Source organism: Bombyx mori, chromosome 3, assembly GCF_030269925.1.
Source record: "Bombyx mori chromosome 3, ASM3026992v2".
Taxonomy (NCBI): domain Eukaryota; kingdom Metazoa; phylum Arthropoda; class Insecta; order Lepidoptera; family Bombycidae; genus Bombyx; species Bombyx mori.
Window position 1 is genome coordinate 14,182,226 of NC_085109.1, and position 23,430 is coordinate 14,205,655.

The 23,430-nt window shown below is 41.6% G+C and overlaps 1 protein-coding gene and 1 long non-coding RNA gene across 3 annotated transcripts in view; one reads left to right on the forward strand and one right to left on the reverse strand.

The window, feature by feature from the left end:
* The window catches only part of LOC101738711 (SET domain-containing protein SmydA-8), a 53,226-nt gene that overhangs the window by 27,333 nt on the left and 2,463 nt on the right, over positions 1-23,430 (reverse strand). The window contains exons 1-2 of one of the 2 annotated variants that reach the window (XM_038021692.2): positions 19,537-19,833; positions 8,745-8,789 (exon numbers count right to left, since the gene is read on the reverse strand). In XM_038021692.2, the coding sequence (XP_037877620.1) occupies positions 8,745-8,771 (27 nt within the window). In that variant the 5' untranslated portion in view covers positions 8,772-8,789; positions 19,537-19,833. Of the gene's footprint in view, positions 1-8,744; positions 8,790-19,536; positions 19,834-23,430 lie in introns of those variants that run through there. The other variant, XM_038021693.2, reaches the window with a different exon arrangement.
* LOC134201834 (uncharacterized) lies at positions 8,787-19,487 on the forward strand. The gene is made up of 4 exons (XR_009977091.1): positions 8,787-11,196; positions 16,112-16,250; positions 17,614-17,649; positions 18,200-19,487. It is a non-coding gene; the product is annotated as an uncharacterized LOC134201834 (long non-coding RNA).

Genomic DNA, 23,430 nt, shown 5'->3' on the forward strand with positions numbered 1-23,430 from the left:
CTAAGACGTCATCTGTGTTCATGTCAATGTTCAGGTATCAACTTGGACACATACGAATTGAATAGCTATGCCGTTTTACATTTGAAACAAATAACAATGCACAATTGTCTCGCGGCAGAAAGAGATAGGTAATAATTCAAGCTCGTTCGCAATACGCCCTTATCGCTAGTTAAATATTTGTCTAGTTTTATAGGTCAAAGAGAAAACCGTCATCGGCGAAACATTCGTGTGGCGAACGAGGTTTGCTTTTGGTCTGGATATTTATTATTATGTATATAAGTATGTGTATCAGTTCTTCTTATTTCTGATAAATCGTAATTTGGAGCCGAATGACCGTGTCTGACTAGTTCCTGGTTTAAAGAAACTTAACAAACCAAGACGACCGCTTGCAACTCCGTTGAAAACAACGTGGCTGTCTTTACTCAAACAAAAACATAGAAGCCGTGACTGGCACGCGATGGTTTTGAGCTTCACCCACGGGATACAATAATGAGATCAAAGACATGCTCATCCTCCTGTCGCAGTTCCCGACGAGACAAGTGAACCGTTAAATGAGCGATAAATTCAATGTTTTTCTAATTTTTCGGCCCAGAGACGCGCTGTCATCGCGTATCGAACATCGTCAATGCCGGCCCCAGAGTTTTGGCGGCTGCTCCGAAAAACTCAGTAAAACTGGTTTTAATTGCTTTTTCATAATTTCTGTGATCTTCGGAGTTGTTTGAAAATATTTTTATACAAATGAAAATTTTATATTCAGTTTTATGCACAAATTTCTTGATGAGGTAGACATACGGATGGTTAAAGGAGCCAATATACGCGAAGTCTTGGATAAATAAAAATAAAATAAATAAATAAAATTAAATTCACACATCAGAATCCAGAAAAACTTCAGGTAGGTCGGCGGTCGATTTCCCATCATGGCAAAAAGGCATAGCACATCTATCAAAACCTGTTGTCAATGATCTTGGAATGTCTTCTAGGTATTAGGTATTCTAGGTGTTCTAGGTAGTTCTAGAATATCGGTTCATGAACTCATCAGCAACTAATTCCAGAGATTTTCTTCATACAAAATTCTTCTAAATTAAAGCAATGCCCTAAGCAAGTTCTTTTGACAACAAAAGTTCTTTTTTTTTTATCCCTTGTATCCGCATACCGAATTAATTGTTTAAAAAAAAACTAATTGAATTTCGACAACAGCGAATCTGTAACGTATGTATGTATAATAAAACGCATACATTTGGCATGTGTCCCGCGCATGTGTGTCCTACATGACGCGCTTCAGATCCACATACCGAAATGCCAAAAATTTAGCGATGTTTTGATTAAATTTTAATGATATGAGGCCTCTTCAGATATATTTTTTATGAGGATCAACGACCCGATGGCTCTTTTGATCTTCGTACCATTGCTCATTGATATCGACAAAATCAATTGCTATTTACAAGCACGCACTCTTTCAAAACAACCATTTATGAACGACACCTCATAACGATCACGACTGTGGGCAGGAGCTTAGTCCCAGAATGGGAAGCCACGGAACAAACAATATACATAGAAATACGCTATGGATGAACGCAGTGGTTTCCGCTGTCAGACTATTTAATGATCCGAAAAAAGATAATGGTATTTATTTATTGCTAAATTATTTGGTGTATAGAATGAACAAAATTGTGTAAAGCACCACTGCCTATAGACGCTAAAAAATGGATTCCCTACTTGAGGCATGTCCGACCTTTCAAACCTGAATGCATGACGGCTTCGGGGTAGAAATGGGTAGGTGGTAGCTACGAGTGCGGTCTTATGCCTTACCACCAGTGTGTGCTGGCTGGCAATCGCAATTTGTTGGCATAATAATCAGAGAATGATGCTGTCCATTCGGCATTGAATCATTTTTTTTTATTGCGTAGTCAAGTGAACGACCCCGCGACTCAACAAAGTTTGAAGTGGATACCGGAGACAGACAACGTGAGACGGGTACGCCATCTCTGAATGTAGACGACTCCCTATCGAATGAAGATCCAGTCTTTTCTTAGACAGACTAATAATAAAATTACCGTTAATACTGTTACGCCGGTAAGAGTAACGCCATCTATCGCCGAATAGTCGAACGAATATTGAAGGATCTAGTAGCACCGAGAACGCTCGAGAAGTACAACGCCATCTATTGTCAGATAACACGGAAACACAATACTGGAAATGTGTGGAATATTTTCGATAATTCTAGGGATGTGGTATCGGCTATAAAAGCGTTGCAGAGATGGCACGCAGTTAGTAATCGGAACTGCTCAAAGCGAAACAGCGAACGGATCACCTGAAGCGAAGCGAAAGAAGCAAATTGAGAATTTTAAAGTGTTTTATGTGTTCTAAGTGTTGAATACAGTTTTTAGTTGTGCTTTGGTGGAATTTTACTTATCCCGAATCCCAGTGCGTAACAATACATAAACGAAAACATCTGGTAACTAAAAACTATAAGAAAATTAACTAACTTCATAATAATTATCCTAACGAACAACAAAATGCAAATAAAGCTGCGTCAACTGAAATTACGCCCTAAACAAATATTTTGTGGCTGAATCGTTTGCCAGAGCATTTTGCCAACTCGAAATGATATTTATCTCATTCTCAAGGGCCTGCGTTATTAATACTTGCATATATTGCATTTCATTAATGGGATAGCGAACAGTATACTTAAATTAATGGAAACACTAATATTTTCGTTTTGCTTTTGGAACTTTTTTTTTTTTTTGCAGGAGAATATCGCCGGATCCCCACCCGCGCGGCAGGTGGGGTATGTGGGAGTTGAACCTCACTAAAAACTCCTGCCGCTCACAACCGGCGCCCTACCTCGGACCGGGCCGAAGCCCTGTCGGGGCTATTGAAACGGCGGGACAGGGTTGACGCAGAGCACATTACATCCATCCCACCGTCCCACGGACGCCGGACCGGCGGCCGCCAGCGACACGACCACCGGTTCCTTCGTTCGTTCAGCGGGCCGAGAGCCCGCTTTGATGGCGCCGCGTTACACCTTCCCCCAGAGCGGTCGGGGGAACGCGGTCTACCATCACCCGGCTTCCTACTGCGGGTGAGCGTGCAAAGCACGCCACCCCACGTCTGGGTCTCTCCCCGCACAAAACGGGTGGGACCCCTAGCTCTTAGGGGGCCAGGTCACGGATACGACCCCGGTCCCGACCCCCTGCTCGGCGGCGGCGGGTTTCTGCGTAGTGAGGAGAGCTTTGCCTCACTCGCCCCGCCGCCTCCTTCTGCGAGATGGTGCACTCGCAGAAGTCGAGCATAGTCTTCCAGGACTCATCGCCGCCAAGCATCGATGCCACGACGCCAGGCAGCGACAAGTCAGGTCCTATCTTTGCGACCAGGACACGGCGCTGCACCTCCCAAGCGGGGCAGACAGCGAGCGTATGCTCCGCCGTGTCCAGGTCGTGTCCACAATGGTGACACCTCGTCGTCGGCTCAGCCCCTATCCGGCGCAGGTACTTCCCGAAGCATCCGTGCCCGGTCAGCACCTGCACCAGACGAAAGGTGAGACGTCCTTCGCCACGATTCACCCAGTCATCAAAGACCGGGTAAACCGCCTCGACGGTCCGTAGCCCCCACGTGGGGTTGGCCAATCGCCTCGACCACGACTCGAGCACGGACCGCCGAGAATGGGCCTTCCGCGCCCGCAGCTCACTTTCGGGGAGACGCGCCACACCCCAAGCACGAAGCTCGCTGCGCCACCGATAGTCGGCAGCGAGCGACTCCGCCTCCAGCTCCCATGGCGGCGTCCCCGCCAACACACACGCCGCCTCGAAGGAGACGGTGCGATATCCGCGGATGACCCTGATGGGAACGGTGCGCTGCGGCCGGCGCAGGAACCGAGCCATAGTGGCCCGGTTGCGCGGCTCAGCCCATACAGGTGCACCGTACAGGGCCATCGATCGCAACACCCCCGCGTAGAGGCGGCGCACAACCTGATCCGGTCCCCCAATATTCGGGAGCAGCCGGCTCAAAGAACCGGCCGTCCTCATCAATCGGGAGACCAGCTGAGCAAAGTGAGCACGAAAAGCCCACCGGCTGTCCAACACGAGGCCGAGGTACTTCAACTGCACCCCGACCGCTATCCGGACGCCTCCAACCACGATGTGGGTGCTTTTGGAACTTAGGCTATCTATAAGATTTGTTTAAAAGATGAGTTAGGGAATATTCAACAAGGGAACAAGAATAACCGCTCAATAAATGATTGCTTTCGCCGAAAAGTTCGTTGGAAAATTAAATAATGTCCATTTTATTCGTATAGTATGCTACCGGATCGCCACTGTAGACTTCTAGACCAATGCAATAAAGAAAGAAAATAATAGCGTATTCCGAATCCAGTTCGCTGAATTTACGACGTACAGGTGCATTGTGTTGAAAACAATTATTTAGATGTGAGCTTTGGATAATATATGACTTCACACTTTGATGTTTTTTTTTGTTTATTTGTTAAAACAATATGGTTAACAGTTGTTTCGACTAGAAAAAAAATACAGTATTTTGTTGATTCTATTGCTCAGTGCCTTTTATCATTAAAATGAATTGTTTGACTTGTGTATTTGCTTGATGTGCAACTGAAATGTTTGATAAATATATATTTACGCTGAATTTTTAATGTGTTATATCTAATTTTGGATGTTCGTACTAATCGTGATCAAATAAGCATTTGACTCATGGCTTTGAGGTGACTTTCGGCTTAGTAAGCTCGAATCTTAGCACCGTTTGCGCTATCAAGATAATCTATATAATTATCAAAAAGCTCGGAATAAAAAAAAAAACCTCCGTCGGACGGATTCCTTTTGTTGTTTGTTTTAAGTTTATTTTATACAAAAGCTTAGGTCTTTTATTTCTCGATTGAGGCACTACGAAGTTTGCCGGGTCAGCTAGCTTATAATATTTTCTTTGGCATTATTTCACTGGTGGCAAGAAGAAACTTCATAATTATAAATTCGACTAACACAAAGTAAATACAACACGCGTTCTTTTCTCTCTTCAACGATCTCCTTTAAGCAATCAGAATTGGGATGGTATTGGCAATGTCCACTACCATCACGATTCCTGGATGACTTTTGCCATTTGGCTCGGTGTGTAATCTCTGGTGATTGATAAAGTGTTGTCACAATTGGCTTCGGTAACAGAATCAAGATTTATGAGTACGTTGACCTTTTTATTTTAATTTACTGTGAGTTTGCTCAGCAGTGTTATTATTTCGGTTGCTTGGCTGATTGAAGACCCAACGGTCAACCCAATGCTAAGCGACCGCGTCCATAGACATTACAAAAGGGAAACGCGTAAATCATGAACAAAAAATACAACATTATTTGTTTTTATTCAAATAATATTGCGATTTGAAAAAAAAAAGGGTGCGTGTACTTATATACGCGCGTAAGAAGTTATACTTTATTTTTATAAAATTTCTTTCTTTCTTTTTTATTAAAATTTTAACCAATTTGAAAAAAAAATCGATTAAATAACATCGTCAAACACGCATATTGGACATGCCTTTTCTTGACATCGTATAAATTCGGTAATTCTCGGTACGGTTCGGAAAGGTCACCTTTTTTTTTTTTTTTTTTTTCTTCGGGCCGGTGGCCGAACCTCCTACGAGGTCCCCGCGCATACGGGGCGCGCGGGGTATGTGAGACTCAACGATCTGCAGGTGTTGAGAGCAGATCGCGGGCCCAAGGATTTTAGGACCCACCCACTAAACGACTCCCCTGCACTCTTACACCCGACGTCCGATCCTCTCCGAGGTCAGAACCCGGATGAGGTAGGGGGGTTACCGCGGTCAACACTACAACCAGACGGCGCGGCTCACCCCAAGGACGCCCAGCCGACGGAGCCTTCGAGGCGAATCGAAGGCTCTGAAACGTCGGCCGTCTCGGTACGGCAGCCCGTCAGGCCGCCCAGACAGTGCCGCTGGTGCCCCGGAATACCCCGCTGGACCAGAACCAGCCTGCCGGGTCGGGACGCGATACACTGCCAACCGGTCGCTCTTTCGTAACTCCTTGGCAGCGCGCTAGAGTGCTGGTAGCGCGCCGCGCGGCCTCTCCCCCTCAGGTCGCCCCTTGACCTTCACCGGGGGGAAGCCGCCAACTACAGGGGCCGGAGTCGGGCAAAGGCCCTTCTCCGGCCCCCGGCTCGGCGGCGACGGATAGGTGCGGAGAGGGATGAGCTCTCCCTCTCTCGTTCCGCCGCCTCCTTCTGCGAGATGGTGTACTCGCAGAAGTCGAGCATCGCCTTCCAGGACTCATCGCTGCCGAGCATCGTGGCCACGACGGTCGGCAGCGATAAGTCCGGTCCTATTTGCGAGACAAGGACACGGCGTTGCTCCAGCCATGCGGGGCAATATGCGAGCGTATGCTCGACCGTGTCCTCGTCGCAGTCACAGTGGTGACACTCCATCGTCGGTTCCCTCCTGGCGATGCGATGCAGGTACCGGCCAAAACACCCAAGGCCGGTAAGCATCTGCGTCAACCGGAAGGTGAGACGCCCTTGGTCACGGTTCGCCCATTCCGCGAGGACCGGGCGCACCGCCTCGACGGTCCGGAGACCGGCTGACGGGTTCGCCAAGCGGCGAGACCACGCCTCCAGCACAGACCGCCGAGATTGGAGCCTCCGCGCTCTAATCGCTCCTTCTCCGGGACGTGGTTCCCCCCTGTCGCGAAGTTCACATCGCCACGCATAATCGGCGGCGAGCGCCTCCGCCTCCAGGTCCCAGGGAGGCGTCCCGGCGAGAACGCACGCCGCCTCGAAGGAGACGGTGCGGTATCCACGGATCGCCCTGACCGCGATTGCACGCTGCGGGCGTCGCAGGGCCGCGATGTTCCTGCGAGTCAGGGCGCGGCACCACACGGGGGCCCCATATAGTGCCATGGACCGCACCACCCCCACGTAGAGACGACGTACTACTGCGTCGGGCCCCCCGACGTTTGGCAAGAGCCGGCTCAACGAGCCAGCCGTCGCCATCAGCCGAGGGCCTAACTTCTCGAAGTGAGCGCGGAAGTTCCAACGACCGTCCAATTCGAGGCCGAGGTACCGCAACCCGGTTACCCCAACCTCGACGCGGACGCCTCCAATCACCAGGTGGGCCCCGGGCGGCGGCTCTCTTCCAGCCCTGTGAAACAGTAGGGCATGGGATTTTTCGAGCGCCACCTCGAGGCCCAACCTCCGAATATTACCGACGACGAATGCCACCCCTGCGCAGGCAAGACGGGCAGACTCATGGTAGTCTTTCCCCCGAGCCATGACTAACGTGTCATCCGCGTAACACACAACGCGTAGGCCCGGGAAAGGGCTGTGAAGGGCACCCCGCAGGACCCAGTCGTAGCCGATATTCCACAGAAGAGGGCCAAGGACCGACCCCTGTGGAACACCGCGCTCGACCGGAAAGCGGAGCACCGCACCCCCGTGTCCGGTGCATACGACCGACCTGTCCTCAAGATAGGATCCGATCAGCCGGCGGAGGTACGCAGGGACGCAGTGATATTCAAGCGCCCCCGCGATCACTGACCAGGGTAAGGTGTTGAAAGCATTGGCAATGTCCAGGGACACTGCCAGAGCCACCCCACCCCGGGCGACAGCTTCATCAGAGAGGGCACGCACGCGCATAATCGCGTCGATGGTAGAGCGGCCCTCTCTGAAGCCGTACTGCTCCGCCGATAGATCGGGACCCGTCCCAGTCAGGTGCCGGACGATGCGGGCGGCGACAACTCGCTCCAACAATTTTCCCGCCTCGTCCAGCAACACAATGGGGCGGTACCCCGCGGGTGAGTCCGCCGGGCGCCCCTCCTTCCTCAAAAGGACGAGTCTGCCCGTCTTCCACTGGGTCGGAAACCGTCCCGACTCAAGGCAAGCTTCGAAAAGTCGCACAAGCCGGTCCCCCAGAGCACCGAAGACCAAATCCCAGACCCGGCCGTGAATACCATCAGGGCCGGGGGCCGCGTCCTTCCTCCTCATCTTTGACACGGAAAGTTCACCTGCGGCTATATTCAGACTCGCCAAGTTACGTCGGTCGTATTGTAATGAGCGATTTAGTGGGCAACTTCATTCTGTTAATTATGTGTCACGGTGCGCGTGCATCGTAAAATTTCACTCTCAACAATTTTTCATAACGCGCCTAAAGAAGTATAACTTCAAAAATATAACATTATTTGTTTTTATTCAAATAATATTGCAATTTGAAAATTAAAATTAAAATTTCGTTTGTCGAAACGCATCTATTTATCTAGCGCAGTGATGGGCAAAGTACGGCCCGCGGAAGTATTAATCCGGCCCGCCGAGAGTCCATCCATCCTAAATATTCTAGTCAGCATTTTGGCGCGTAAAATAAAATCTAACGTTTATAATTGAAAATCTTCGAACTTTTTATGAATGCTCCAAATCGTCAGGGGTGTTTGAGCTTTCATTATCTCATAATTAACTTGCCATCATTATAATTATCTCGGCAGTCTGTCACAGGTATTAGTTTATTTATTGAAAAAAAAACATTATTTTCACCTATCTATCACACGCCTCACGTCTCACACGTCTAATAAGGCGTAAAAGTAAAAAGCAATTTGTTTGTTAAAATAATTCTTGACCTCCTCTAGAATTTCTAAAACTTTGTGGCCCGCCATTTAGAAATATTTGCCCACCACTGATCTAGCGTGTAGTGGTAGATGTCACAAAATAGAATGAATATGAACGAATCTAAATAATTCGGAGATACATACCTTCTTCTTGTGACCTTTCTTGTACATGTCGTCGCGAAGACACTCCTGAAACAAAACAAACATTAAAATGTCAGACACGACAACGTGAATGGCTTACAGCTGTCAGATTTTAATCCAACGTATTAGTCACGTTATAAACGCTGTTTGCCTTCGTGGCCTAATGGGTAAGACGTGCCGTGTAGTCATGTCACTTTCCCGGTCGATACTCGGTCAGTTGCCAATTTTTCTAACTAATTGCGTGCCAAATCGTGTTGAACGAGATCCACGATGAAGGAATAACATGGTTTTATAAATTTTCAGTCCAGACGTATAATTGTGAATTGAGGAGGTTTTTTTTTTCAGTGAATTTGTTCAATAGTGACAGGCTAGAACCAGTAGCCTATGGTAGCGTTTGGAGTCTATGCCAAAAAAGCAGGGATTTAATAATGGTGAAGAAAACGTTACTCATAGATTGATAACTAGAAGTAGCTCACCTCCCATAGATACATATAGATGCTCGCTCGTGTACAACAATACAGAGCCGGCTAAAGATCAAGTTCCGAAAAGAGCTTATCATGGACTATATAGTCTGGCAAAGACTTTTGTCAATCGACTTTCACTACTAGATGCTAGCATTATTTTTTAAGCTCCTAATAAATGTCAAAGCGTCGCCAAAGGCGCCACTGACAAAAAAAACAGATGAAAATATAGAAGGACTGGGTGAAAAGGCTGAACTACTTGTTGTAATTCCGTCCGCACGGGTACGTACCACCACCCCGTCTATTTCAGCCGTGATGTAGTAATGCGTTTCGGTTTGAATGGTGGGGCAGCCGTTGTAACTATACTAAGACCTTAGAACTCATATCTCAGGTTGAGTGGCGGCATTTACGTTGTAGATATCTATGGGCTCCGTTAGCCACTTAGCACCGGGTGGGCCGTGAGCTCGTCAGCCCATCGAGACAATAAAATAAAAAAACGAAAACTTATATTTCTCGTCAACTCAATTCGGGAGCTTTCAACATGCGACTGACGAAAGCGCCCTCGTTCATAAATAAATACAATCAAGGATATTATTTTTAAAATTAATAGAATTCCAAACGTAACGGCCGGTTAATAAATGGGATTGCTTTTAGCAAAAAAAAATGGTTGACAACACATTTCTAAATATAAAATATTTTTTAATATTAAGAACACGTTGCTCACGGAATATCACGTAGTGGAAAATTAATTGGAACTAGAAGTTATTCGTAAATTGTACTAATTATGTAGTTGTCTTACGTCTTTCACGTCACGGGATAAAATGAGGAATAGCCGCGATCTACGCTTAGACATAAGATTGACTTTTTTTTTTAATAAAGGCGGGAACGCTTTCATTCCCATCAAATTGTATGTTATAGAATGTAGGCAAGGAACAGCCAAATCAAGAGAACTGCGGGATCCTATTTTACAACACTATTGCAAAATTCACTGAAGACGCTGTTGGAAAACTGGGTCGGAGGATAAAAAGATTCGTAGCTCACCACAGGTGTAAATCATACGACGGATACAAATATAAAAAAAAAAAATTTCCATGATTAACCGAGGTTGAATTGAGACTTCGCGATCCTATAAGAATATAAATAAATGTATATATAAATGTATAACAAAAAGTTAAATTATTTCAGCGAAGAGAATGGTGTTTCAAACGTCACGCCTTTTTTATTGCTTAGACAGGTGAACAAGCTCACGGCCCACCTGATGTTAGGAGGTTACTGGAACCCATAGACAGCAACAATATAAATGCCTCCCCCATCTTGAGACATGAGTTCTAAGTCTCAATTTTAAAGTAGCAGCGTCTGCCCTACCCATCAACCCGGATCGCAATATTGCTTCGCATCAAAAATGAGATATAAGCCTGAAAAAATAATGCTGTCATTATGCTTGTAAATAACCTTAAGAAAAGTCTCGTAAGGTTTATATTTGAATATTTTACTGAGACATATAACCGTATGGTTCTGTAGTAATATCTTACTGGAAAAGATCAAGAGAAGTAGTTTTATGTGTGTCGTTAACCCGTTGAGAGTTTCGTCCGTGTAATTTGACATTTGCACGGCACTAAATAACATTAGAACGGCATTGTTCGTTTTATTTTTACGACAAACATTACTGTTCCAGTGGGAATAGTTAGTGTCTACTGTCTTTACATTTCTAAGTAGGCTGAATGTTTGTTGTTGCAAGGGCTCCCTTTGCCTTCTAACTTTTTTGTTTGTTCTGTTTTGATGTGTTATGGCTGTGACAGATGTTTTTGGCGGGAAGTTGAAGAGCGATGTCGTATTAATTTTGTTTTTTGTTTTGCTAATCTTGTATTTATTCAGATATCGGATTACTCATCAGTAGGTAATTTTGAAAGTACACAATAAGCGTAAGACAATGAGATAAAATAAGAAATAAGACAGGCTTTTCGGGTCTTAGCAAGAAATTCGTGGAAGTTTTGGTAATTTCATTTCAAATTCTCATGTTGTATTTGTTATTTTAGTTGTGTTATTTGTTCTACACACACTCATCACTTTTAATTATTATTCTCATAATCCTCTCGCAGGTCTGCTGGAAGAGATTTCTTAAAGAAATAAGCAGCGCCTTTGTACATAATTTTCCTATTACTCTGTACTATGTCTTCTTTTCTGTGTGTACATAAATAAATAAATAAAATAATTTTCTCACAATTTTACAGAGAACATTAATGAAGATTATTGAAATTAATAAGATGGTTTAAGAGGTCGATTTACGAATAAAATTGGTCAATATATTATTTTAAAAGGTTTTCTTTTTGCAGAACATATTTTCTTGAATTAAATAGAAAATCATTTTATTTACTTAATATGGTATTTGATTCTTGACTATAGATTAAAAACTAGTAGCTAGTAGCTATCAGTTGCTTAACTTGACAATAGTTAACAATGTTACTTAAATTATATTTACACAAACGACCATAAACAACAACCGAAGTGCGTATGAGTGTTTGGACATTATGAGCTGTAAAACAATACACATTTCGTTTTCTTCAAAACATTATAATGGAGTTACTATGTGTACGTCCGAAATTATTTCGAGAACATATTATTGTATTTATGTTACCTACTTTGAGAATTGATTGGTTTTTGGTATGCTTCTAGATATACGCATATGTGGATACCATCACATACCGCTTGTTTATAATAGGTTGGGGAAAAAGTTTCTTCGCATTTTTTAAGAAAATTCACAACACTTTTTAATATAGTTTATTTACATTTAACTAAAGTATATAGGTACCATTATGTTCAATAACTTTTTGCCATCTTGTAGGTAGGGACATGATTCCATTGCTATAGAAATTTTGGGGCTTCTGATCAAAATACCGCGACAATCGGTTTTAGCAGTCCTCTCGTGATGTTAACCTGACACTGCCTAAATAATTATGAAGAGACCGAAACACGTGGAAATTTGAAGGTGCAAGGTCAGGACTATACGGCGGATGCATTAACACCTCCCAGCCAAGCTCTCTTAATTTTTGCTGAGTGAGAAAGATGTGTGAAGTCTAGCGTTATCATGATGAAAAACCACACCCCTTGTGTTGATTAATTCCGGCCGCTTTCTCTCAACTTCTTGCTTTAATCTCATCAGTTGTTCGTAGTAGAGTTCAGAATCGGTGGTCCTGCCTGGTGGTTACAGCTCATATTGAATAATGCCCTTCCAATCCCACCACACACACAGCATCACCTTGTGGCGAGTTAACCTGGGTTTTGACAGTCTGTGAAGCCTGACTGGCCTTTGACCACGACCTTTTTCGCACGTTGTTGTCGTACGTGATCCACTTTTCATCACCAGTTATCAGCTTCTTCAAAAATGGTTCGGTTTCATTACGTCGTAATAAAGAATCACAAATGAGTACACGGTTCATTAGGTTTCTTTCAGTGAGCTCGTGAGCTACCCAAATATCGAGCTTTTTTGGGTACCCTGTTTTTTTCAATGCGCCAAAACTGTTTTGTGGTCAATTCCCAGTTTTTCAGCTACGTCGTAACTACTGATATGCCGATCTTGCTCCACTTTTTCAAAAATGACATCCATTTTATCCGTAATAGGGCGACCAGGGCGACGTGCATCTTTCACATAAAAATTTCCGGATTGAAAACGCTTAAACCAAATTTGTGCTATCCTCAGAGACACTGCACTAGGTCTGTCTATAAGCATCGCAAATTTTTTCTCAGCTTCTGTTGCATTTTTACCTTTTATGTAGCAAAATTATAAAATGTATCGAAACTTTAAACTTTTAATTAAAAAAATTAAAAAATTTAATTAAAGTAAAATTTAAACTTTTAATGATACCAAAACCAGTCAGATACAAATAGTATAGCCAAAGAGATTTTATTACAAGCTCATACATACTATAATGCGAAAAGACTTTTTCCCCTACCTATTATAATGCGAATTAAACACTCGTCCGGTATCGTGTCTAGGTTCGTACTGAGTCAGAATTTTAGGAAAGACAATTTGTATTGTCTTATAATGTTGTAATTGGATAGTCATCTGATATGAAATGCTTTTCGTAGCTCATAAACGAATGCTGCCATTAATAACTCGATGCTACTTATTTACAAAATGTTGTAATTGTAAAATAATTTAAATCCTCTTCTTTTTCTCCCCCTTATCTCACTAGGTGGGGTCGGCACAGCTAATTTTTCTCTTCCATTCTCCTCTATCAGCCGTCAACGCTCACTCCTCTCTCTCATATCGTCATTCACACTCTCCATCCATGTCTTCTTCGGTCGACCTCTTCCCCCTCTACCTTGCACTACCATTTCCAGACATCTCCTAGTCACATGCATCTCCTCTCTACGCATCACATGTACATACCACGCTAACCGTCCGCTCTTTAATTTGTTGATTACCGGGGCTACGTTCACACTTCCTCTGATATTCTATCTAAAATGTTTAAATGCCTTACCTTTCAAACGAAACGCATTACTGCTTCATGGCTGAAATAGGCAGGGTGGTGGTACCCACCCGTGCGGACTCAAGACGTCCTACTACCAGAAACGTCTTTGAAAAACCCCCTTAACACTCTAACAGCAGTAAACTAGGAGCGGGTGGAGATCAGATGTTGAGTGGGAGAGTGCAAAGGGAGTCGTTTGGTTGGGCAGGGCTCTAAAAACACATATAGATCATCAAGTCCATGCCCAATGTCCAAGGGCACCATGTGCCCCCTAGGTGCCAGCATCCCGTATGAGGTTCGGCTCCCTGCCCGTAAAAATAATAATCATACCCGTGTCGCCTTAATACACGGAGCTGTGTGCTTAGTGCGAGTTTTTTAACGTTCTCGATAGCGTAAAAGTTAGCTTATATTTGTATGAAATGGGATCATTTGCCGCTAGGGGCGCTGTTCCAACTGCATACAAAATTGGGCTAACTTTTGCGCTATCGAGAACGTTAAAAAAAACTTCAGAGGTGTCAAGGGACACCCGGATGGAACGAAGTTCCTTTCGATTAATTAGTGAAGGAATTGTAATTTTTTTTTTAAGTTATAATAATAAATTACGGCATTATGAAGAAGAAAAAAACAATACTATGAACTAAATTACTACTGTTGAAACGCTATCTCGAGAAACTGTACTCATTACGCGGACCAATCGGATACGAGCAATGTCACGCGATAAGCGCCTACACGTTGATTGGTCATAATGACGGATCTAAATAGTGTCGTGACAACTTTTCGTAAGAATTTTTTCCGTCTAGCCCCCTTTCACAACGCGCGATAAGGAACTTCGTTCCAAAACTCGCACTAAGCACACTTTTAGGATGATGATATCTTTGTGATAATATGATTTACATGGTCGTGAGCTTGCCTCATCATCTACGTTAATCTGAACTCTCTACTATTCGATTCTCTTCTGAGGGCATAATGTATAATACTCGTATAACTTGACTTTCTAACCACTATCCTTACCTACCTTAAACCGCAAGCTCCGCCATCAGAAAGAAGAAGAAACTCACACGAAAAAAGAATTAATGGGATCCATCCGGCAATTTGCAAAGATAAACATGTAAACCTCTTAAGAAATTTGCTCGCAATCTGCGTTTTATTCGTGTAAATATTAACCAGAAAATATAAGGCCACAAATTTAATTGAATTTAATGCGATCTGTTTCACTGAAGTCGTAGTCTGAAGTGGGCCGAAGATATTCTAAAATAAATATTAAGAAACAATTTATACATTACAAGCGCCCCGATCCGGCTCCGCTCGGGTCTTTAACAAAAAATTTCAACGATATTTGACGTTTTATTTTTTTAAATAAAATAACTTATTGCGGCATAACTACCTATATAATAGTTAGACATAATGCTGTCGCGACACTTTTTGTAAATAATAATGTGTTCTACAAAGTCTTAGTACATTATTTTATTCTATAATCAATAGTTTTCGCAGGGCACGCGATGTAATGAATATTTTAGGTAATTTTTTTACACCTTGGGTTACATTATTGGAGTTTTAGTAAGGATCCCTAAATTTAAAAAAAAAAAAAGGATTATAGCCTATGTCACTCGGGAATAGTGTAGATTCCAGACAGTGAAAGAATTTTTTAAATCGGTTCAGTAGTTTCGGAGCCTATTCAATACAAACAAACACAAATCTTTCCTCTTTATAATATTAGTATAGATTTGATCGTAGCTGCAAACATCGGCCAATTATAATAAACTATCACGTTATGTGGGTGCACTAAAAACGTAACTATGTATTTGTTCCAAAATAAAAATGCAGTCTAAATATTTTTATATCGCATTATAACATTATTATATTGTACTTTTTCTCTCGTCGGTACAGATAACGTTCAAATAAAATAAATACACTTAACTATGTTATTAAATCGTTTCAAAACACGGTATAGTTTTTTTACCAAAATTATTATTACTGTTTTAATGTAAAATATAATGGATTTAAAACGGATATATAAAATTTCTGTTGTTGTTTGTTATTCTTTTGTTAATGCACCTACCATGCATTATCTCTGCACCACCCTATGGTCGACTGGAAGAGAATGCCCATGGCATTAAGTCCGCCTGTGTACAAGTTTTGTTTTTAAATAAAGTATAAATAAATAAAAAATAAATAAATAAATAAATCTTAATACAAAATGTATGATATTGCATAGCACTTTCTTCAGATGTTTGGAAATTTGCTTACAGCTGTCATAGATGCCTCTGAGAAATCTATTCTCATGGTATCATCAATATAATAATACAATAGGTGGGACGCGATTCTTTATAACAAATGCATAAATATGTCAAACATTTAACAGTTTAAATGTAAATTTATTAATTTTTGTTAATACGTACGTCATTTTTGACTAATCATCCAAAATTTTCACATTTATTAGGTTCGTATAGCTAGTATCGAGTTCAAAACCGGTCGGAAAACTTATGCCAATTCCTTATGCAACATGATGAAAAGACACGCTGCGCCGGCCCCACATAACGTGGGATAAGAGGATGAAGAAGAAGAAACAAACAAACAAGGTTAACCAAAATTGATGAACCTCTGTTTGCTGTCACTAATGATATGAAATATCACCAATTTTATTAAAAATATATAGAAACCTTATGCTGATCCATAGAGCTTCTCACCGGATTTCCTCATTACTCATTGGATCGCGATTCCAATCCGGTGGCAGATTCAGCGAATCACTACCTCATGAGCTGGATCACTTGGTCAAATCGGAGTAGCCCCTCAAAGCTATTAGCAGATGAGTAGACAAAAAACCTTGGGCTGACAATTACGGACACAACGAAAAGGAAATCAACCAAATCGGTCGAGCCATTCTCAAGTGGTCATGCATCTGGCAATTGATATTTATAATTAAGCCACTTTTACGGTTCAATATCCTGTTTATAATTTAAGACGTTTCAAATACTTTACAGTTTTCCTGGTTATGAACGACGAAAATTATAAAAGTCGATTTAATTATGTTCACTAATTAAAAACCGCGAAATTTTTCTAATGAGATACGTACTCAACAAATGTTCACGATTGACTTCCACGGTGAAGGAATAACATCGTGTAATAAAAACCAAACCCGCAAAATTATAATTTGCGTAATCACTGGTGGTAGGACCTCTTGTGAGTCCGCACGGGTAGGTACCAGCCTATTTTCCGCCGTGAAGCAGTAATGCGTTTCGGTTCGAAGGGTGGGGTAGCCGTTGTAACTATACTGAGACCTTAGAACTTATATCTCGAGGTGGGTGACACATTTACGTTGTAGATGTCTATGGGCTCCAGTAACCACTTAACACCAGGTGGGCTGTGAGCTCATCCATCCATCTAAGCTATAAAAAAAAACCGAGTAAAGTGCTTAATAATTGGTGCAGATTTTGTGGAGATCGAGTTTTAAAGTATTTATTATTTATTGCTATTAAATAAAATATCCAACTGTTTGTCCTGGTGTAGACTTAACTGTGTCATTAATTTGTCCATTATATGCCAAAAATATGATTGGAGGATCACAATAAATTTCAAGACATTAAAAATATCTGCCCAGCGACAAGCACCTGTATGACGTTTGGTTACAGTTTGTTTTCGTTTCTCTAATAAATCATAATTGCGACCGTTTTCTTTTAGTGGGCATGACGTGTAATGTGCCGTGTCGGAAACATATAAGAGACATGTGTAGTAATATCTAATTACACTGTCGTGGTTGGTGCCAAGCGCGTGGGAGCCCAAGGTCTTGATTAATTAAAACAAAATTAATTTTTAATGTTCATAAGTTTGGTAGTTATTTTCTAACGCTTTTGCGGGTCTCAGACAGTATGAAGAATAATACATTAGTATTTAAGCCATCTGTCATTTGGTCATCAAAGTGAATTGTTACTTTATTTTCAGCAGAATCTCCGACTTCTCCGAGTTCTTCTACTGCAGTAGGTAATTCATTGGTGGGCATACCAACCATACATTCACCGTTCGTAAATATTTTACAGTACCTACAATCTCGAGCAGTTTTTTTTAATAATTAAAAAAAATAGACGATAATATAAGACAATTAATTTAAAGGATGGAAACGGTTTCCAAAAGAAGAGCGGGTGTAGATAAATTTAAGGGGTTAGTATCGAAATATGCGATCTGCTCCCCCTGAAAACTGCGCCATATTGGGCATAGCAATAAGGGAATAACTGAAAATGTCCAGGTCAAAAAGCAACATTTCTTATTCCAATATTTCCTACACCAAAGTTCGATGAATTTTTCATCTTTTCTATCATTCTGTCTGGTTCGCTTCTAGTTTAACATATAAATGTGCTTACTGAGAGTTTGAAAAATACAGAATCATCTTTAAAATAATTAATTTAAGTAGGAACAATATTCAAAAGGTCTGTTGGGTGTATTATATCTTGTGTTGTAAAATATTCGCTAGAAGATGAAAAAATTTCAAACTTTGTCACCTACCTCTAAAGATCCTTCACTTTTTCATTAATAGTAAGAATGGGTAAGAAATGGACGAGGAGAGCTGAAGATTGGCCTTCATGGCGTAAATTAGCAGAGGCGCGTATGCAGCAGTGGGCAACTGTCGGCTGATGATGCAGAATGGACCATAAGCCTGGGTTCTTGGGTGCGATACGAATGTCGGTTGTGATGTAGGATATGATATCTTGTTATTGAACGTTAATATCCTGTGCTGATGAATTGATATTTGTGTTTTATTGATTTAGATTGGCAGACGACCTTGCGGCCCACCTGATGTTAGCTGGCCACCGAAGCTCATAGTATATATGTGCTTAAGCTGAAATACCCCCGCACACCTTAAAACCTGAGGTGAAAGTTTAGTCTATAATATTTTAATAAGACTACTCTGTCATTGGAAACTGGAAACCATGATTACTTTACGGCAGCAATATGCAAAATACTGGTAACAACTCGGACTATTTATACCAAAACTAGAAGGGACAACATTACGATTGACGATTACGGTGATTATCCAGAAGACTTAACAACTCCGTGTTACTACTACCAAACTATTCAGTTCCTATTTTTCCATTAGCCGTCCGTGGTGATTGAATCTTTTATTAATGGGAATTTAAAATCTAGCTTTCTCCCCCTAATTCTTATCTTGAGTAATGATATCCGTTTGATTAAAAATAAAGATTGACCAATATAATCCAAGATTCTCTAGGGTGCGGCGTCTACTGCAGATTTCTTCGTTTGAAATCTTTTTAAATATTTTTTTTTATTCTTTATAATCAGTAAGCCATAAACAAGTATAGACGTTTTTATTTTATTAGCACTTATTATGTTGGACGGCGAACAATTGATAGAAGTTTAACCATCGCCCATATCATTATCTATCTAGGAACACTAATTTAATATAAATTTCATTGCACCTACCTCTATTTACTCTATTACTATTTACCTTTGGCTGACTAGTAGAGAATGCCTTAAGTTAAGTCCGCCAATGTAAATTTTACATCATCATCATCATCATCATCAGCCTTTATCTGCCCACTGCTGGACATAGGCCTTCCCCAATGCCTTCCACATAATGCGGTCCTCCGCCTTCCGCATCCAACGACTTCCCGCCGTGCGCACTAAGTCGTCAGTCCAAATTTTACATGAAGTGTAATAAATAAGAAATAAATCAAAATAAATAAAATACCGCTAGACATCAATTAAATGGTCGCAATAGTTTTTGATGATATCAATTAGCCATATGGACCGCGATAGGTAGCTTTACAGATTTATTTCAATAAACAACTTTGACCGTAACACGAGCACTGATTTTTTATTTTTATTTGATAAAATTTAACCAAAGGTACAAACCTTGTGTTTTCATACGTCACAAAACAATCATCTCCAACAATTTTTTTCGTAAAATCGAAAAAAAAGCACGGACACAAAATTTGAATTAGTTAATAAAAATTGTTTTGTTCTTCTCGTGAAAATGGCGGGAGTCCACATACGCGACCGAGCAGCTCCGCGCGACCAATATCTGTGCCGTACCAAGCTGCGTACGTACAACGACAATGTACTGTAGCGCTTCGTAACTAACTGAATGCCCTTTCCGAATTCAGGGTTGAAGATTTTCTAAATCACCTCAATACCCAATTTCATATTCGACTGACGAAAAGGAATTGAATGTAGACTGGAACTAGACTAAAGTAAATTGTCTATTATCGTACGATGCGTTGCAGTCTAAACGTATTTACGAAGTCTAACGAAGAGTTTTAAATTGTAATTTAATTATTAAAACTAGAGGTCCCGCAGTAGTCGAAATTCGACTATAATTAATTGGAATTGTAAGTTTATAAACTATTATGATTGTATTTTATACTTCTATAACCACAAATTTCGCCAAAACTACACTATAAAAAATATTAACAAACACAAAAATATTTATTAATCTATTCTCAATTTGACAACAGACGTCAAGAACAAAAGTTTGACAATAAATAGTATGCATGCGTGTGTGCGTCAAATACATGGTATGTAGTGTGTGCAATATTTTTTTTATTGATTTAATGTATCTTTTATGCATTATTTAAAAAAAATATTAGCATTGTGCACCTCTTCTCTATATTCTCTATAAGTGTGGAAAATTTCATACTCCTCCGTCCGCGCAATTTTCGTAAAAAGGGATACAAAGTTTTTGCTTCACGTATTATATAGATTTCACTTAAACTTCTCATAGTGATTGAACGATCGTTTCGTTTTAATTAAAACTAGCGACCCGCCCTCGCTTCGCTACGGAAACTGTAATTTATTATTAATTTCTCCGCTATTTAATGGATGTTATTATACATATAAACCTTCCTCTTCAATCACGCTATCTATTAAAAAAAACCGCATCAAAATGCGTTGCGTAAGTTTCAAGATTTAAGCATACATAGTGACAGACAGATATAGGGACAGAGAAAGCGACTTTGTTTTATACTATGTAGTGATGCTTTATAAATGCTTTGTTTATTATTATGTTGATGTTATCGGATCGCCTATTGGTCGATCTTTGTGCTATGATAGCTGTATTCCAGCTCCTGTTAGCAAATCCCATCGCTCCTAGCTGAGCCTTTGCTCGACTACCTGTCCTGGTGAAACTGGAAAGGCCTTCCATGGGCACCAGTAATCCTTCCTTAAAATAAATATAATAATAAATAAATTCTAGCCCTTGTGAATAATAAATAAATAGTAAAAACCGTCAGCCTCGGCCTCAGAAAGCATGAAGCGCTTCGTGGGGGCTTGCAAAGGCGACGATGAAATTTAACATCTAATTATGCCCTAAGAAGACGACGTGCAAGCTGCTCTGCACGCGTTTTATGCAAGAGCATCTGGGTGATGGAAGGCCGGCTATCCTCGACCCACGCTGATCCTGACCCAGCGGGGTATTCCGTGGGATAGACCATTCTACCCGGCGCCATCTAGGCCGGCTTCGGATAGCCTGCCGACCGAGAGGGCTGGTGGTCGTGGCGCCGACGACCGCCAGTCCGGTGTTCCGAAGGGGAGGGTGATGGGAGAGATGTGCTCCGCACTAAACGCTTCACTTTCCCCCCTTTGTCTTTTCATGAGTTCTGTCTCATGCGAGGTTTGGATGCTGGTTGTTGAGCGACAGGAGGTTTTAGTCAGTTCAACTCCGACATGCCCCGCCCTCCATTCCCAGTGGAGGGCGGAAGTCCGGTGATTTTCTCCTGACAAAAAAAAAAGTACTAAGATCGAATTACTTTATAACAGACTTTAAGTTAAATGAAGAGTATTGTTTGATTCGCCGCGCTATATTTTTGACACTACTAAAATGTTTTGTAATGCATTCTGCTTTTTTCCGTTACCTTGGGACGCAGACGAACTCGCATGGTGAGTTATCAAAGCTAATGGAGATCAGAAACGCCAGAGGTGTAACTAAGCTTTTTACCGTCTAGGACCGTTGTTTAATCCTTAAACTTTATACTAGTGGTAGGGCGCCCTGTGAGCTCGCACGGGTAGGTATCACCACCTATTTCTACCTATTTCTGTCGTGAAGCATTAATGCGTTCCGGTTTGAAAGGCGGGGCAGCCGTTGTACTATAAAAATTGAGATTTAAAACTCATGTCTCAAGGTAGGTGGTTAGTATTTACGTTGTTGATGTCTATGGACTCCGGTGGTCAGTTAGCAGGGGATGAGCGGTAAGCTTACACCTATCAAAGCAATAAAACAAATAAAAACATTTCTAGAGTGATGTATCAGGGTCCGGGAAACGCAATGGAACATACGGTAACAAACACAGAGAGAATTAAAATCCCGCCATAGAGCCAGAAGTACCATACGGTCAATGAAATCCATACAGCACTTCTCTTATGGAATGCAATGAATTTTTTATTATTATTGCTTAGTTGGGTGGACGAGCTCACAGCCCACTTGGTGTTAAGTGGTTACTGGAGCCCATAGACATCTACAACGTAAATGCGCCACTCACCTTGAGATATAAGTTTTAAAATCTCAGTATAGTTACAACGGCTGCCCTACCCTTCAGACCGAAACGCATTGCTGCTTTACGGCAGAAATAGGCAGGCCGGTGGTACCTACCCGCGCGGACTCACAAGAGGTCCTACCACCAGTAAGACAAGTTAACTGGTATTTTAGAGCCTTGGCCCAGAGATGGGATCACTGTACCTCACAAGCAGTCGGACCTATGCTTTATAAAACATAAGTAAAATACTGCTTGCCTCTTTTGAGGACTCCTAATATTTTAGAAGAGAGCTTTGCCTTGGCCTCCAAATAACTCTAATACTGAACACCGTTGGAAGCATTGACGGCATGAATCCCAATCGTTTCGGGGGTATCCAGGGATACCTCTTGAATTTGCATCGTGATAACATTGTTTGAACACTGGTCGCTTGCGACAAAGGGCTCCGTGAGTTAATTAACCCACACACACTGCCCACAGAGTTTCTCGCCGGATCTTATCAGTGGGTCGCGTAGATTCTGCGAAGCATGACTCTTGCTAGGGTTCGTGTTAGCAACAACGTCAGGTTTGAGCCCCGTGAGCTTACCGCCCAGTTACGCTGACGGATGTGTAATTCGTTTCCAGTCATCGTTATTGTTATTAGTTAAATCTAACGTAGACATTACGACCTCTACTTGTAAATCATTAGTTCTTTTCAATTTTTTTCAGTCCCATTGTTATTTTTATATTACAAATATAATTTATATAATACACTTTGAAACGTTTTTTTTTAAAGAAAGTAGAGACTTCTACTTTTTTCATAATTATTCTACTACATCACGCTTATTGATAGCAAAATAATAATTAAACAAGACATTTTCAAAACAAAAAACCAGTTAGCTTATGACAGCGAAAGTAATCTTTCTTACCGAACGTAAATAATTGCCGTCTTCATACAATCTATATCTGTCGTTTTTTTTTTATATTTATATTTGTCTATTCTTGATTTAATTCTGTAGTATCTGTGAAAACAAGCAGTGGTGGACATTGTTTTTAATTTGGCAACCGTACCGCAGCAAATGGCTTTAATGGCGCGAAATGCATGTTGTTTCGTTCCAAAAGAGAATAATTCTTACAAAATTCCTATTTTAAGAAGCGCGTTAATATCTTCACACGTGAAACATGTTTATTTTTTGACAACTCATCCCGTCTTCCAGATGTTTTTAGTTGTTTGTAAATGAAAAGGCAAAGTTGGGTAAACGTCTGACGTCATTTCTGTGTAGCCGTAGAGTCGAGTAGCGTG